General features: G+C 42.5%; 1 protein-coding gene across 2 annotated transcripts; it reads right to left on the bottom strand.

The window, feature by feature from the left end:
* Positions 1–2,655: 2,655 nt before the first annotated feature.
* GPR85 (G protein-coupled receptor 85) lies at positions 2,656–7,799 on the bottom strand. 2 transcript variants are annotated; one of them, XM_032190166.1, is made up of 2 exons: positions 7,484–7,799; positions 2,656–5,862 (listed from the first exon to the last, which is right to left on the bottom strand). In XM_032190166.1, the coding sequence occupies exon 2, from the start codon at positions 5,685–5,687 to the stop codon at positions 4,575–4,577; it is 1,113 nt and encodes a 370-aa protein (XP_032046057.1). In that variant the 5' UTR covers positions 5,688–5,862; positions 7,484–7,799; the 3' UTR covers positions 2,656–4,574. The 2 variants fall into 2 exon arrangements, with proteins under 2 accessions (XP_032046057.1, XP_032046065.1); XM_032190174.1 differs by lacking the exon at positions 7,484–7,799 and adding an exon at positions 6,982–7,055.
* Between the last annotated feature and the right edge of the window lie 10,259 nt (positions 7,800–18,058).

Raw genomic sequence — 18,058 nt, 5'->3', positions numbered from 1 at the left:
TGCTCTGAAAAGTCGATCAGATTAGTAGCGTGCACTTCCATAGCTCTCAATGAGTATACACTGGAGGGAAGTTGTCTATGTGGTATGCAGAACTGTACAGTCAACTCCTGGTTGTCTGTGGGTGTGTAACCCAGGTTGCAGATTAGCAGGGCTATGCTAAAACAAAGCAGAAATAAAAGGAAAAACACCCACCATTTTCCTTTGAATTTCTCCTGCAGCTTTTTAGTTCAGCTTAACTTCATTCCTCAAGAAATGTAATAAACACAGGAAGTCCTTACAGGCTAGCGTGCATATGCTTTGTATTACCTATGTTTTATGCAAGTTAGTCTACACCATTTCTGTTTTCAATAATTGACAGCTGACTGTGTAACTACGGAAGAGCCTGGCAACCCATAGTTTTATTCAACATTTGCTAAAAAAACAAGTATTAGTCAAAGTACGTCTTTAATTCACCTCAAAAACCACCAGACTTCCCTTTGACTTTATTTATTAAACCCATGAATAATAGCGGCTTGCTGCAATACTGGGCTCGGATTAATATAAGTAAAATGTTCTCATGCTTGGAAGGCAAAGCACAGACAATACAAGTGAGCAAACTCAATGCACTTAAAAGGAGACGGATACAGCAGGCTGCTCTGCCCTCAAGGCCTGAAGACTGCCTGAAAACCATTGTGTAATAATATTTTAGGGCTATACCAAAAACCTTGCATTAATTTGCTAACTGTCCATTTTATTCATTTAGAGGATCAATGCAACAATAACTGTGGTTTCTTTATGAAGGAGTTGGGAGAGGGGAAATTGCTTCCTGCTGCCCTCTCACCAGTATGCATTTTTCTCTGCATAACATAGACAGTGACTACTTCATGACCAAAGCCAAAAGATGAGATAGGCAGTGTGCTAGCCAAGCATCATGCCATGATGGCCCCAGGAGGGCAACTGGAAGGAACCAGTGGCCTCTCTCTGTCTTTAGGAGGGAACCCAGACACTGACAAACCTTGGGAAGCTGCTGCAAGAAACTACTATCGAGGAAAGTGGGCTCCTCTTATCTGCTGTGGAGGGGGGATGGCTGAGATACTTCTTAAGGAGCACTGGAGCAGAAGAAATACAGGACTCAATATATGAAATATTTTACATTGAAGAAGAACTGATGGAGAGGTTGCCAAAGGGCCAGTGGCACAAATAGAGGGCAAGAAAGCAAGAGGTGCCGACAGTCTTTTCTCGAGGGCACCTGTTCTTACTCTTTTTTTTTCTTACCCAGGAAAATTAAAACAACTAGCATCACATAACCCATGAGCATCAAAGATCAACGCAGACATAAAACACTGTGATATTCTTTGCTATTCTGAAACAGAAGAGTAACCCACCAGCCCTGCATAAGCTTTGGCACCAATTTCACTCCTGTACTAAAATGAGAGCAGAGAGCTTTTCATTCTGTGACACAACCGTGTACTGAGCTGGAAGGAACCTTCTTGCTCTTTGGAATTTATCCCCCAATGCATGAGGTTTGATGTGCTGACTAGGATCAAATGGCACCTGTGGCAGAACCTGCAAGCACTGCTTTACTTCGTGTCTACATGTAATGAACCTCTCTAAGGTACCGGACATCCTGCGCCAGTGAGTTCCACTGAGTAATAACTTTGCATGGCATGTTACTTCACATGTTGGCTTTTAACTTCACTGCACACCCCCTTGTTCTTTTAACACTGGAGAGAATAAAAGGAATTACATCTGTCACAAGACTTCTTAATGGAACAAGTATAAAAATTCACTTAAGAAAGAGAAAGTCTTCCCCTGTCAGGTAGCAATACACTCGTGTATTTTTCAGTTAGTCAAAGGAATTATGTTCATATCAAAAGAAAAACATTTAGCAAAATATTTGCTTTCAGACTTGTTTACTGTTTATTATTTTAATTTACATCAGTTACTGCTTGCAAAACTTCCAGGGAAATAATTTTAAATTGTTTTTTCCTTTTCCCACTGCATAGTAAATACAGCCTTCTTAGTATTTCAGAAGCATAGTACTATAGAAACGTGAGGGCCTGCTTCTGCTCCAAATGAAGTGAATGGGAAAACACCAACTGACTTTATTAGGAGCTAGGCCAGGCCCCAAATTTGCAGCTTGTGAAATTTCAGAGTTGAAAATTTTCTGGCTAATCCTCAGAACCAACTACTTCTACAACTATAACACTATTTACAACTTTATTTATATGTACTTCTTTATTACAATATGTAATATCAATGTTCCTTGTAAAGGTTACTATTTTATAGAAATTAGACTGAAGTTATTGCCAATCAACCTTTTAATAAACTTAAGTGGGATAACTTTCAGAATTTTTCTCAACGTATGATTCAGTTTTTATGCACTCCTGCTATCTTTGACAATTGCTTAACTACCTTAATTTCCAAGCCTTTTCCGGTGTAGTAAAAAAAGTCCTTTTGGTGGAAGTTTATTGGTCCCGTTTCAAATTACGTTCTGAAACATCCTTGTACTGATGAGGACTCGGTATTTCAGCAAGTTTTCTGTTTCAACACAGTATATTAAGCCATGCCTCTCAACCAATCAACCTCAGTATAAAAGTGTAAGTGAGGTCAAACAGATTGCTCACTAAATCTTTGATCAAGTTGTCTGATCACATATAGACACAACTCTCTGAATTGTTGCATATGTTGTATAATGTTATCATACAAATTTAAGCATTTCCATTATTGACTGCTGCTCGTGTATGTATATATTAACTTGCTGGTCATAAAACTACAACAAAGAACAAGATACACCAATACTGAATTAAGACCTCTAGTCTTGTCTCTCCAAAAAAATTAAGAAAAAAATCAATGTTCTTTACGATCGACTGACTCATGATGTTGTGCTTCAAATATACACATTTTCCAAAATTAAACCGTGAAGTTAATGTCAAATACTGTGTTGTAACTTTAAATATAACTGACATATTAGAACAGATAGATGGGTAATTATGATAAACTACACAATAGTGCTACTGTAGATAATATCATTTATCAATCCTGTGGTCCCCATCATTCATGCATTTACAGTTTGGGAATACAGTGACTGCAAAGGATAATAATTCATAATGGCTACATTCTCAGTACTTCATGCTAGCTCACTAGACAAAATAAAAAAGGTTAATTGTATAACTGGAAAAATGTAAAATTTTATTCCAAGAAAATTAACAAGCTACACAGGTAAATTTTGGCAAATGCAACTTTATATTGAAATCCACACATCTGTATCTTAAAGAAGGAAAGACTCACAGACTCTAATGTATTTCTAAAATACTAAGAAATCATATTATATGCTTTCACAAGTTAAAACTTAAATAATTTAAAACAACCAATACACCAAAATGTGCAGAAAATATAAACAAGACTGTGCCTTCAGTAGAATAAATGCTTCACAAATTGTGCAAGATATCATACTAAGGCTGCGGTCTCCCCATGACAGCTGTCTTAAAATATAAACATACATCAACTGCCTGTGTTTCTCAGAACAAACTAGAAAGGGCGGCACACCTAGAAAAAAATCATATCATCCCAGTGATGTGCATACTGATTTTGGGAACCATTGGAGTAAAAAGGAAAAAAGAGGACTAAGTGATCTCTCATGCACTCCCAAATGACTGACCAGAGTTACTGATTCAATTTTCCTTGCTTATTTGCTTCAATGCTAAACAAAATGGAAGATACTAGATAACCCTTTAAGGCAACATGTGTTTATTCTGTATAATTATAACTGTTCAATTATGACTGGATATTATCATTAACGTTGCCTAACAGACTGATATCTAGCTTTTTAAAAAATATAAATAAGAGTCTATTAAACTTTATACCAAATCAGCAAAACCCACAGAATACAATTAAATGTTAGTAATTTCACCGTTAAGGAAAATGGTATTTAGAAAGAGTAATATATTTGGGAAAAAAGAAAAAAGGATAAAAAAAAGAAAGGAAAAAACAAAAGTCTAAATCCAAACAAAAATACTGCTTTGGAATGCTCCCCAAAACTTACTCACAAGGCAAACAGATTTGTAAGTGTGATAATCCAATAATGCATGGCACATCTTTAATCAGTTACAGTACTTGAGTCCCCAGTTTTCAGTCTTTGCAAAACAATAATTGTATGAAATGTTTTAAAGGTCTTCAGATGTCTAAAATTAGTTTTATCAACACATTAACCTCATATCAACTTAATTTATTAAGATGTCCAATGCTAATCTTTTTGATGGTCTTATTTTATGTAGTGATATACACAGCATTTAGCACTGATACTTAGCACCTGCTACTTTCATAATCTAGATTTCAACCACATAAAGGAATTCAGGGCAGTAGTTCAGTCCTTTGTTCTTAATTACAAACCTTCAGCAGTGGTCAGCAGGAACATGTTTAGGTTTAAAATAGGATTAGAGGTGAGCTATTGCAAAGACTGCAGAATGTTGCCCAAATCCTTACAACTGCTGACATCCCATTCTTGATTTTCTTCTCAAGACATGGCTACAGGCCACAATTGCTTAGCAGAGAATGGTAGTGTTTCACAAGGCTAAAGATTTACAGATGCTCCCTCATATAACACAGTAAGGTTCCCTTGGTAACCTGGATTTTCTGCAGTAAAGAAGGGTTGTGCTGAAACAGCGCCTCAGCTCCCTGTTGGAGAAAATGCAGACAAAAGGATTGATTCCAGCTTGGGCAAAACTCATCCAGACAGCGGCCGTTAGAAATCCCCCTGGTACTACAGGCCCTCTTGCGAAAACTCTCCAGTAACAGGCTACCAAATAGGGACCCCACAAGGTCAGAAAGAGGAATGTCATGATGTAGAACATTCTGCTGATTCTCTTCTCCATTTTGAACTCGTCTAAAACCAGTAGCCTTCTCCTGCCTGTGGTGTTCGCGTTTTGCCTGATTCCCAACAAGGTTGGCGGTGTGGGACCCCTTCCAAATCCAGCCAGCCAATTAGCAGCCGCTTGACCGCTCGCTCCAGGACCATGGAAAGTCCAGTTCTGGCTCACTGCTGCAACAAACTGGACTGGCTTCATTTTCCTGCGGTCGTGAACAAAAAATATCAGCTTGAGGTAGACAAGCTGTGTGGCTAGGAGGATGAGGGCAAGAAGAAGCATAAATCCCAAAGAATCATTAGCCCTGAAGGAACGATGCTGGAAAGTGCATTGGTCTTCCTCCCTAATGAACGAGTAGGTGCCCACATCTAAAACTGGGGGGAAAGCCATGGCTACAGAGAGGGTCCACACCATACAGATAACGGCCAAACAAGTCCAGAAGGTCAGCCTTTTCGTATAAAAACGGTGGTGGGCAATAGCTAGGTATCTGGTGACGCTTATGCAGAACAACATGAAAGCAGTGTGAAAGCAGGACAAAACCCCCAAAAAGGCAATCACTTTGCAAGTAAGAGTCCCATACGTCCAAGTAGAGCCATTTTTTACAGAGGTGAAAACAAATGGGAAACAAATTGCAGATCTGAGGATATCTGAGCAGCAAAGATCCAACAGGAAGTAGTAAGGAGCTCTATGCAAGGTCTTATCTTTGACTAGCAAAATGGAGATCAGAAGGTTACCCACCACACTGACTCCTATTATGAAACCCAGTGAAGTCAGTTTCAGAAAAGCTGTTAAAGGAGAGAGATTTTGTAAAATGTTGTCAGCTGCATGGCTGTAGTTCGCCATAGATGGATGGATGATATGTATATTGCCTCAGTCAAGTCTCATGATCTATATATAAGAACAAGGAAAAAATAGATCCATACATCTTACTGAAAATGTAATCCACAAACAGAACTGATCTGGTGTCTAGTCATACAGTACATCCTCTTCTTTCTGATTTGTCATGCCATCAAAATATCTGAAAAAAAATCGAGCTATCAGTTCTTAAGTTAACAAGAAATGATGTCAGAAAGTGCTAACAAAGATGTTAATTTATGGAGAAGCAAATGAAGTTGTAAATTTGAGTACTATTGTTTGTTTTCAAAAATCCCGAGGCTTTTTTTTTTTTTTTTTTTTTTAATTAATGTTTAGCATGTTTGATTATTGGCATTTCACAGATTTGGCTCGTTACAGTTTCAGAACTGACCAGTGTCCCTTATATTCGGCAGCATATATAATTTTACAGTTAAAGCCTCGGAGATTTTATGAATCAAAAAGATTCCTAGTTTGCTAGCCCAAGAGTTAATCACTGACATCTTTTTAAAAATCCCCAAAGGCTGCTGATATTTTGACATTACCTATATTTATTTTACAGCTACAGTATTTGTCAATGTTTTAGAGGCAGCTGCTGTGTTGATACGGATCACACCCAAAGAAACCCTGCAGAATTTATGTTTTTTAACCCAAGTCACCAAAGCACATTAATCACACTGTGTTGGTTCATGCACATTGTAAGAGAAACAGTATTCATTATTCCCCTCCCTTCCTCCTATAAGCCATAATTTTATCATTTAGGCTTCCAAATAAACAGGTATGCCAGACAGGCGATAGCACTATGCTTTAGGGTCCCCCCCCCCCCGCTTTAATGCAAATCTTTAGAGCCTCAACATAATTCAGAATAAGCAACGCTCGATGTAAATACTGAGAAAAAACAGGCAACACACCCAAGATACAATGCCCATCCTTTCAGGAGGGCTGGTTTTGGTTATGCTTAAATAAACATATAATAGATTGATTTTTTTTTTTAAATTTTTTTTTAGCTAATTAGGGCTCCGCGATTCCCACTAATCCTCCCGGTGAAGCTCACCGGAATACCATTTCGTGCAATAAAATAAAATACATTAAAGAACTGTCTGCTGCTGTTGTTTTTATTATTATTATTATTATTATTATTATTATTCCCCCTCCCTCCGGAGCCAGGGACGGGAGCCACAGCAGGCATGATCAGGCTCCTTCGCTCCCCACCCCGAGCGTTTCCACCTCGGGTGTGCACAAAGGATATTCCCACTGAACCCCAGCAAAACCCTGCCATTCTTACCGTCCACAAAAGAGCCTGATTGCTGCTGTGTAAACAGAGGCTGATCAGATCATGGCATCGTTTTAAAACCATGAAATCAGGCTCCCCCTCCCCCCCCCCCCCCCACCTTCCTCCCCCCCCCCCCCCCCCTTTGCCGCTTCCCCCTCCTCTGTGGAGCCGTCCCCGCCGCCCGGGCGGCCCTGCCTCCCCTCGCCCCCACCCCACGAAGCCCCACGCACCCCACACGCACCCCACAGACGCCGGCACCCCCCGGGGAAGGGCCGCCCGCCACCCGCGGCCATGCCGGGCAGGGCTGCGCCGCGCCGCCCGGGTGCCGCCGCCTGGCAGCCGCAGCTGCCGGCGCCCTGCGGGAGCCCCCCGCGGCGGGGAGCCGGGGCTTTGTCTGCGGGCTTCGGCTCTCAGCGCCCCCCCGGACCCCATCGCCGAGCCGGGGGGGGTCCCCGCACCTGCGGCTGCGGCAGCCCCGGCTCCCCAGCCCCTGCCCTCCTCCTCCTCCTCCTACCTGTTGGTGCCGGCGGTGCCCACATGCCACAGCTGCTCCTCCAGCGCTGCTTTATCCTTTTTTTTTTTTTTTTTTTTTTTTAATAAGCCCCCTTTCGCTTTCCTCCGCCGCGTTCCGTTCTTCTCTCCCTCATTCCTGTAGGGTTATTATTATTTATTTTTCCTTTTTTTTTTTTTTTTTTTTTTTTTTCGCCTCGGTACCTCGCCTGAGGATCCAGTCAGCGGCTCGGCCGGCGCATGCCCGCTGCGCCTCCTCCCTGCGCGCCGAGCCCCGTCCTCCCTCCCGTGTCGCAGCGGCTCGGGCTCCCCCCGGCCCTTGGCGGCGGCCCCGGCCGAGGGCAGGGCGGCCTCAGCGGCGGCTGCTCCCTCGCCGGGGGCCGGGCAGCCCCCGCGGCGGCTGCTCTGTCCCCGCCGAGGGGATGGCGGCCCCCCCGGCAGCGGCAGCAGCCGCCGCCTCAGCGCGGGGAAGGCGGCAGCGCGTCCCCATCGCGATGCATAGCCCGGCTGGATTTATCGCCGAGGGAAGCAGGAGTGGGGGAGGAAGCGGGTCCTGCGCTCCTTGTTTGTGCCGATGAACTCCCCCCCGCTCCCTCCCCTTGTGCTGAAAACAGGGGGGGGGGCGAGGGAGCGCCCCCTTCCCTCTGCTATCCCCTGCGGCGGCGGGGAGAATGGGGAAGGGAGGGGGGCTCCCGGAGAAAGCGCCCGGGCTGCGGGGCCGCTAGGACACCGCACCTTCCCCCTGCCTCCCCCGCTGCCCCCCCGGCAGCCGGCGGCACGGCGGCGCTGGCAGCGTGCAGGCACGGCCGGCGCAGGGCTGCTGGCAGCGCTGCATGGCGGCGGGGCTGAATGCTAATGGCAGCCTGCTCCGGCCGGGGCGCGGCACCCCCGCTGTGAGGGAGCGGGGAGAGGCGAGGGGACGGGGTGGGTCGCCGTCCCCCGAGAGGGCACCCTTCAGCCCGGCCATCCCCCCCAGATGACACCCTTCGGTCCAGCCGTACCCCCAAAATGGCACCCTTCAGGGGGAACCGAGGTGGGCATGGCGGGAGGCGACCCATGGCTTAGCCGCTGTGGGAGCCTGGCTGCCCGCTGCCACTCGCAGAGGGTATAAAACCTGGGGAAGAAGCAGAGGGTTTGGTGAAAAGACTTGACAGAGCGTGGCCCTCAGCCCTTCGGCCTCTTGAGGCTTTGTAGAAGTTTAGCCAAGACAAGCGGGCATGCCAAGAGGTACCCCAAAAGGCTTAGAGGAGAACAAGATATTCCAGGGTGGAAGGAGGCTTGGGTTCTGAGGAACTGCTTCACAGGGAGCCTCCACTCAACCCAAAACAAGTCCTTCTGGAGAATGGGGTTGATTCAAACTGTGTGGCGCATCTTTGGGATCACCGATAGACTAACTGGCATTGTGAAAGCTGTTGTCAAAGTTTGGGTTCTTCTTGGCTTTGGCACTTTCTAAAAGTCTTTGGAATTAGTGGCCAAGCCACAAAATTAGCTTCAGGAGCAGCGTGACTGAGCCCAAAGGTCTGCAGCCACTGAGTAATACAGTTACTTAGAACAAAAAATTGCAGTATTTCAAGCATGTGACTTGCTTCAAATGAAATATTTTATTGAGTGGAAAACTCACATAGGGCCTTATCATAGATACCTTTATCATTTTTTCTTGTCTCTTTGTCTCTGTTTCTTTGTTTCTTTCATAATGTAATTACTATGACCTTAGGTTGCTGCTCATCTTTGGGGTTGATTTCACTTCCAAAAACTGCCATTTTGGGTGGTTATTAAAGCTACTACTTCAAGATGTGCTTCTCATGTCACAGTCGGCTGAGCTAAGCAGACCTCTCTGGCTACCCCTTTCTGTTAAATATATGTGCTTTCTCATAGAGCTGTTACAATTTATATCACTATATAACATTTACAAATTTGCTTTTCTTTTATACCTGTCATGGACTGCTGACGTCCATAGACTTCAGAATTCATGGACTACTGTTCAACTGCTGGTTTAGCATAATCATCATAGGTGTAATCTGAGAAATAATGCTCTAATTTTATTCAATGAAATATAGACATCTAGACTGAAGTTACGTATAACTAGGCTAGTTTCCCATTGTAAATGGAAAAGGAGAGGAGAGGAGAGGAGAGGAGAGGAGAGGAGAGGAGAGGAGAGGAGAGGAGAGGAGAGGAGAGGAGAGGAGAGGAGAGGAGAGGAGAGGAGAGGAGAGGAGAGGAGAGGAGAGGAGAGGAGAAAATAGTTCAGTTGGAAGGGACCTACAGAGATCAACAAGTCCAACTGCCTGACTGCTTCGGGATTAAACAAAAGTTAAAACTTTTTACTGAGGGCATTCTCCAAATGCGTCTTGAACACTGACAGGCATGGGGCATCAACCACCTCTCCAGGAAGCCTGTTCCAGTGCTTGGCCACCCTCACACTAAAGAAATTTTCTGAATGCCCAGTCTGAAACTTCCCCAGTGCAGCTTCTTGCAGTTCGCATGCATCCTATCATTACCAGGGAGCAGAGACCAGCACCTCCTTCTCCATTTCCCTCCTCGGGAAGCTGCAGAGAGCAATGAGGTTGCCTCTGAGCCTTCTTTTCTCCAGACTAGACAACCCAAGTGTCCTCGGCCTCTCCTCACAGCACACGAGAAGATGTTTTAGGGATCAGATCACCTCATTTTGAAGCATGAGTCTAAAATAGGTCAGATGGATACACTGTTCTCTGGGGTAGAATTAGGCAAGAGAAACCCTTGTTACACACGGAGAGATTTCTGGTGAAGTGTGAAATAACACTGTGTTAAGCTGTTGTGCTGGGAGCAGGTCACTTTCCCCATGGATGGAAAGTAAATCCAGGAGTCATGGACTGGGAATCTGGGAGATGAAAGGAATGGTCAGTTACAGGTGGCTCCAGGAAGCATAAACTGAAATGAATATGCTTTTGGAAGGGGGGGGAGGAGAAAAGCTACAAAAGAGAAGAGTAAAGAGATCTGTCCTCAGTAGTTCTTCAGATCTGTACTCTTCAGTTCTTCAGGCTAGAGATCTGAAAGGTACAGAAAAAAAAATATGTGGGGAAGCCTTTGTTGTAAAGTGAGTTGATTAGGGGTAGCCAAGCAGAACTTCTTGGGCTTTTGCCACGAGAAGGGATCCTGAGCTTGGAATAAATGGCCCGCTCCTCAGTGTAAGGGGAACAGCATTAAGGACAGCAGGAAGGAAGTTTAAAAGAGAGGACTTGCATGCTGTATAAGCATCTCAGAGGACAGAAGTGATTACTCTTGGGAAAGTAAATAAACTTTCCCTGCCGTTTTTATGTAAGTTCTTGTCTGATTTTCCCCAAGAAGGAAGGGGAAAGGGACAGAGAACAAGTCAACTGTGAGAGCAAGAGTGTTCATGTACCCCATTAGAGCTAACAGCAGGATGATTTGAGCGTTCCCTAGAAAATATGAGAGCCAAGACTCTTTCCCTCATTTTCTGATTTAGATCAAAGACGTGAACTCTCTGCAGGTTTGGGCAACCCTACTGCAAGTTTGTTGACAGTTATGGTACAGAGATTTTTCCATGCCTCCTGGAAACATCTTATTTTTCTCCATGTTACTTATTTTTTCATAAGACCCACAGCCTAGAAAATAAAGGGTGAGGTACTCAACATTGCTGTTGGTAACTGAGGATCCCGTATTCTGTCATTATTTTTCTATTTAGGTATTGATTAAGAATAACCAAGGTCTGGGTCCACTAGATCCATTCCCAGAACAGGATCACCTTATTACAGAATCATACTTTGAGATTTTTGGTCTTTGGCAAGAGGTCACGGCAGCCCATTGCCATGAGGTGGTGGCAATGTTTGAGTACCAGGAGTTCTGGCACCTGCATAGGGGACAGTTGAGTACTGTTGTAAAGGAACTTTGTTGGCAAGTGAGAGCAGTTTGGGTACACGGCACTTGATTTCTTTCGAGGAATTGTGTACCAAAGTTATAAACCTTGTGGGCTTGATGGGTAGGTGATTCTCATTGTTTGGAGCTTTTTCCTCAGAATGGAAGAGGTTTTTTTTAGAAAAGTCTGACACTGAGAAATCTCACTAATGGAGTCTGAGGTAGAGATTGGGCTGGAGGACAGGCTAGTGATGACAAGTGGCTATCAGCTGAAAGATGGGGTGAGATATTGGCCTCACCAAGGTCAGTAACAACTCTTACCAATTTCAGTGGAATTAAGATTTCAGTCCAGGGCCAGAAGCTGTGAGCAGCTAAACTGTAAAATATTCATTTCCCTATTCTCTTGATCATTTGAGTAATTAAAGCGTTTATTAGTGGTTCTGAAATCTGGATGTATGCGATGCCTGCTCAGTCTGAAAAATGCAAACTGAGAAGCACTGTGGGATTTTGTGACACCTCTACAAAACTGGAGATACTCTGCAAGGTGTACCCACCTCTGTGCAGAGGCCAGCACAAGATTTATGTATTGCTTAAGAGACTGTGATAGATGCTATCAAAGTACATCCTTTTCAAAGGGCTCAAGGAATTCTTCCAAGGGAAGTTTCATGCCAGTGCTGTAGATTTGTGCAACTTTGAAATAGTATTTAAGCACGACTTATGTAATACAGAGACCTGTGAAAGACCCCTGCACAACAGAGAATTTCACCTGCAATATATTTGGTTCCTGTGCTTTGTAAAGTGTTTGCAGAGTAAAGACATTGTTGGTAGTGTCTGGCTGCAGGGTTGGCTCTGAGCGCAGACATAAATTTCACCCCACGTTAAAGATGCCTGAACTGGTCTCCATCTCAGTGATGCCTGGTTTCACGTATAACAAAACCACATTCATATGAATATTGAGAACAATTCCTCTGGGTAATTATTGCAATTTTTAAAATTAATCTTTTGCCAGATCCTCAGTTGTTTTATAAATATTTCTCAGAAGTGTTTAATGAGGTATTTTAAAAATGTTTCCAAAGTGCCCTTTGAAAGTTAATTTTGTTCTTAAAAATTGATCTCTGTTGCATGCTAACACAGGGATAAATTAGGGTTTAAGGGCCTGTATACATAAACTCGTCTGCTGAGCATATAAAAAGGTTTTGTCTTGCAGAGGGAAACCACAGCTCTGTGCGACTCTAATGGCTGTGAGAAACCAACGTGCTTCTGAAAATCCCATTAGGTACTCATCGGTATCCTCAAGCTTCTAAACATCTTCTTACATTTTTTTCATTACAACTATATTTGAAAGACTGGACACACATCTTCTGCATCTAGTTTTCATAGATATACTGTTAAATAAATATTTCAGTGTTAAGTTCAGTTATTTTTTATGCAATTTAGGTAGTGTGGACAAGTAATTACTTGACTTCACTTGCTATCAGGTAGTCAGAAATGCAAATGAGCTTAACCATGCCCATGACTAATTGCCAATGTTAAATTGCATTGCTAATTACTTGTTTCTACAAAAAGATAAGCTACATTTTTAAATTGCTGGACTTCACAAGTGGCCTTTTTATATATTTGAGAGAGAAAGAGAGAGAGACAAAGAAGGGTTCATGCTGCCTTTGTGGTTTGTGCTCCATATGTATGTTGTAATGTACTGAAAAATTAGCAAATTACTTATTTTTACAGCCAAGGTGGAGTGATAATAAATAACTGATTAAAGATATAGATAATCACAGCCACAGTGATATGAATAGATGATTTATTACCACAGAAGTATATTAAAAAAAAAAAAAAAAAAAAAAAAAAAAAGATAAAGATAAAGGGTACTTTATAATAGCTGAAGATGTAGTTCCATGAGAATATTTGTCTGATATTGCTGTCTTGGATTTCTTGTAAATTGTATGCATAGATAATGGTGTATTTAAAATTTAATCTTTGAATAATTTGTTTGGCTCAAATTAAAAAAAAAAAAAAAAAGCAAAACAGGGTAAATGCTATCTTGTGTGTCCATATATAATTTTTTTTTAAATGTGAATTATGCTGTATTTGCAATTTTGTTAGTGTAAAGTATTGAAATTCTCCTTCTGTCAACAGTTTTTAGTTAATATGAGCAACAACATAGTCTTCAGTGAGGTCCTGAGCTGCTGACCTTGGAAGGACACTTGCTGTTATTCCCTGCCATCCTGGGGAGGAGAACAAACCTCTCACCAGGACTTCAAGAGAATGCAGACCAAGCTTAGGGCAGTACCTGCTATTTCCAGTCTTTCTGCTCTCCTCCCATGCCAGAAATTCTGTTGGTGTTTTGGTAACTTAATGTGGAATGGTTGGAAATAACTTTCTTCTTTCTCCCTAACCAAAACCAAAATACCATTGCTTACAAATCTGGTAGATGGGACTTGTTGAAGCATCTGCACAGACACCGGGAGTAGTCTTACAGAAATAGCAATTCATTTCTTCAATATATTTTCATCTGTGCTTTAATTAATCCAATTAATTGTACATATTTTAGTATAAGCTATATACAATATGTCTTTCAACTCCTGTAAATACATTCCATTCGCCGATACATTTTCCTGTGCATGACATATGGCTATGTGAATACATCACAGTGGTACAATTCAGCAACCAAGACAGTTGAAAGGAACGATGCTGACAAGTTATGAATTCGTGACTAAATCACCGTAGGTGAAAGCTGTAACTTTTGCAGGTGCCTTGTCTAACCAGTAATGCAAAAACATTCTGGTAAGAAACTGGTGGAGTCTTTCAGAATCCAAAAACTGAACTGGAAGCACTGACAAGGGCCGTGCTAATGACTTTCTGGCTCCAATGCATGGCTAAGCAGGCTTGATCTCTCCCCTGACTGTTGTCCATAGACATTACCTTCTGACAGCCTGCCAAACATGTTTTGGTAAGAGTGGAGCATCTCCACTCAAGGAAAGATTTCTAGCCAACACAAGCAGCTCTCAACAACTGACACAGAAAGCTAAGTTCATTTACTCCAGTGGGGAAATCTGTTACCGTGATTGTAGAAGTGTAGTCTACTAGACTAGATAGACTTGATAGACAAAAGTTTGCTGATTTTTATTTATTTATTTATTTATTTATTTTAAACAAAGGAAGTGTTTGGTTTGTGTTTGCCCACCTCACCCCTTCTTAGGTATTATGTTTGATGGTCCTTTTGTCTAGGCTATTTTAACACTTGAGCTTCAATAAAATGCTTACTCAGAGGCTATGTAATGCTTCTGGTTTACTTTACTAAATGGAAAGTCAGGACTTGAAATAAGCCAACCACTGCTGAAGCACACAGCAGCTCTGCAGTGTCATGGTCATTAACCGTGCCAATCACAGCATTCAAGAGCCTTTATTTATTTATTTATTTATTTATTTATTTTTTATCACCATTACAGGTGCCACTGCAACACTGTGGAGCAAAATGAAGAGTTGGTGACATTACAGAGAGACTGCTTGCCTTGAGAGAGCAACCTAAAAATGCAGGAGAGAAAGGGGAAGGATGACTTCTTCCAGCTGAGCTGTGTCCAGCATTTTCATGCACCCAGTGTTAAGTGCAGACAGCCTCATGTTTGTGATGCATGTAGCTATACCAGTTATGTAAAGCTATTCTGTCCTGAGGTCATGTGTAGTTTTCCAGCCGGTATGGGTATGTGTGCAGTGCTTCTTCAGCTTTCTTGGTGTGGCTCCTGGGCTAGTACAGTATTGCTCCCATCTATTTTTTGTGCAGTTGGCTCACTGGAGATTATTAGGAAGTGGTTGGGACCTGATGAAAGAAGTGATTATGGTTCATTATTTTTCATATACTTCTCATACACTTTTTCATATACTTTCTATCATGAAGCTAGATAATGACTAAGGAAATTTATGCACATTTCCTCCCCTTCACTGAACCTGAAGGCTCTTTTTAGTGAAGTTAGATACATGAGCAGAGAGGTCTCACGGGCAAGTGAGATTCCTGTAAATTCTGTGAACGTAGGTGTTGGCATTTTGTCCTAGAGTTTACCTTTTTCCCTTGCTCTTATTTCTCATGAGCCACCACTTGTGATCTCAGGACACCCTAGGGACTGTGGCTGATGCCTGACACTTCAGGATACAGCCATCTTTCACTGGCCAAAACCATCCATGGCCTGGAGTCTCAATCTGTCCTCATCCAAACACTTCATGACCAGGCTTGGCTCTGCTCAGCTGTGCAGCTGACCAGGGGAGGAACGGCAAGTAGCGAGCACAGCACTGTTAGAACCGAGGGCTTTGCTGGTTCTGCGATAGTCTGAAGACATCCTGTTTGGTAGTTTAGTACCAAACCAATCCTGTTTATTAGTTTAGCATCAAACTGTCCAACAGGCACACTGCTGAGCCCCTCCTTGCTTCTGTTGCACAGGTACTGCTCCATTTCTTCTGGTGCTCATAGAAATATTTGGATGACCACTATTGGTGTGCAGCAGTATACCTAAGTCACTTTTTGCAGAGCTGAGTTGTATCACTTCTCCCATTTTCTACCATCTTTAAGGCTAGGTTAGAGGTGAACCATGAATGGACAATATGTTGTAGGATTAAAGAGACTATTTGGCAATAACATTTTCTATTTCTAGCAATATACTGAGAAGGGGATTTAAAAATAATAGGATAAAATAGGATAACTGTCAATGACAGCTTTCAGAGAACTTTTAGGCCCTTCTCAGGGACAAAAATTCACAGTGTTGGTGTTAGAAATATGTATTTTTGCTGATACAATTGGTTCACAGCTAGGCATTAAACTTCCTACTAATTTATTGTTTCAATTGAAGGTAATACAGACGTACACTGTGGGGCTCTGAATCGATTTAAAGCTCTGCAAAGAAAATATAAAATGGTTAAAGAAAAGTGTTATCCTGAATAATAATTGCTTTCAATGCATAGGAGTTAGGCAATGGAAAATCAAGTCTCTAGCATCAGAGATGGAGAGTGAATGGTGGCTTTCTGAGCAGTTAACATATGTTCTACTCATGAATTTAGGTCTTATGGTCTGGAAAGTGCAAATGCTCCTGGATAGTACTGTGTCACCTGTTACCTGTTTGATGCAACTACTTTGACATCTAAAACCTAGTGCCAAGGTTTCATTTTGTCAATTTGAAGGTTATTAAGTTTGAAATGATCTGATTTATATATGGAAAATGGTGAAGCAATTTTAAGTCAGAATCAAAGACTGGTTTGGGTTGGAAGGGACCTTAAAGATCATGTAGTTCCAACCTCTTCACCATGGGCAGGGACACCTCCCACCAGACCAGGTTACCCAAAACCCCATTCAGCCTGACCTTGAACACCTCTAGGGATGGGGCATCCACAGCTTCTCTGGGCAACCTCTGCCAGTGCCTCACCACCCTCAGAGCAGAAAAAATTTCTTCCTAGTATCTAATCTAAGAAAGCCATTCTTTCTTGTCCTGTCACTAGGATAGTGATCATCATTTCCCTAACAAAGAGTCTCTCCCCATCTTTCTTGTAGGCCCCTTTTACGTACTGGAAGGGGGAAGACTGGAGGTCTTGTGGTACTGATGAGGATGCAGAAATCAGTCTCTGGATAAGGATAAGCCATCTGTAAGAAACGTGACAGTTGGAATTGTTCAGGTACTTTGGGAATAGCATGGCGATGGCACAGTAGGAGGAAGTGCATGATTGCAGCTCTATGATGCAATTGTGAATACAAAATTATTGTTGAATTGCCTGTTTTGTGGAGGTATGAAAGAGTGAGTGTTTTATTGAATTGTCACCTACAAAACTAATCTAGCCTAATGTTAGCAAATGGCAATATCTGGTGCTTAATTGGACTAGTATTTGCATATAATTAGGCAATGTTTGAATGCCTAATGGTATTTAAAGAAAAGAGTGGAAAATAGAGCAGGAACAGGATATTGCACTGCACTAAATCAGACACTCAGCTGGCAAGAGCAACTCATGGGTTCTGATCCCTGCTACCTGCACTGTTTAGTGCTGGTTTTGGTTTGTTTCCTCACTGACTGCTTAATGTCAGGCCATGGAGCAGCAACCAAGACCCAGATCTTACCATAAGAGGCAAGTGTCCTAGGCAGTGGACATGGGAGTCAGTTTCTCTTAAATTTTTGTTTTCTGGTGCCATTGTTCTTGCATTTCTGCACATAGGGGATCCAGGATGAACAGGAATTCCAGATCTTGTTTCATGTGTTGCAACTTCTAGGTGGTAGTGCAGAAGGAGGACTTCCTGCACTTTTTGTGCATTCGCTGGGCTCAGCACTAATGCTGATATACCTTACCTGACCAGACTAGTCATATCAGACTCTTCTATAGTCTTTTTTGGGGGGAAGGAAGGCACTTGGTTTATGCTCTGTCTCACATCTGGATCACAAAGGTTCTGAGCTGCGTACTCTTGGGCAGTCCTGCACATGGATGGAAAGCTTGTGAACACAGGTCCCAAGAATAAATGCCAAAGGGAAAAGTGAGCACTGGTAAGTCTTGCTGTTGCTGCACTGAGGGTCACTTTTTAGAGGATTTATGTCCTAAATTCTTTTCAAGTCATGGTTTAGATATCTAAATCATATCTGAAGCTCTTGCACTTGTGCATTACATAATTTTGTTAAACTTCAGTGAACTTATTCACTCTCCATTATTAATATAAAATGTGGAAAGAAGAGACCTAAATACTAGTGATCTGTTCTCCCTAATC

Source organism: Aythya fuligula, chromosome 1, assembly GCF_009819795.1.
Source record: "Aythya fuligula isolate bAytFul2 chromosome 1, bAytFul2.pri, whole genome shotgun sequence".
NCBI lineage: Eukaryota > Metazoa > Chordata > Aves > Anseriformes > Anatidae > Aythya > Aythya fuligula.
Note: the sequence above shows the minus strand (reverse complement) of the source record. Positions and strands in the feature narration are given on the sequence as shown.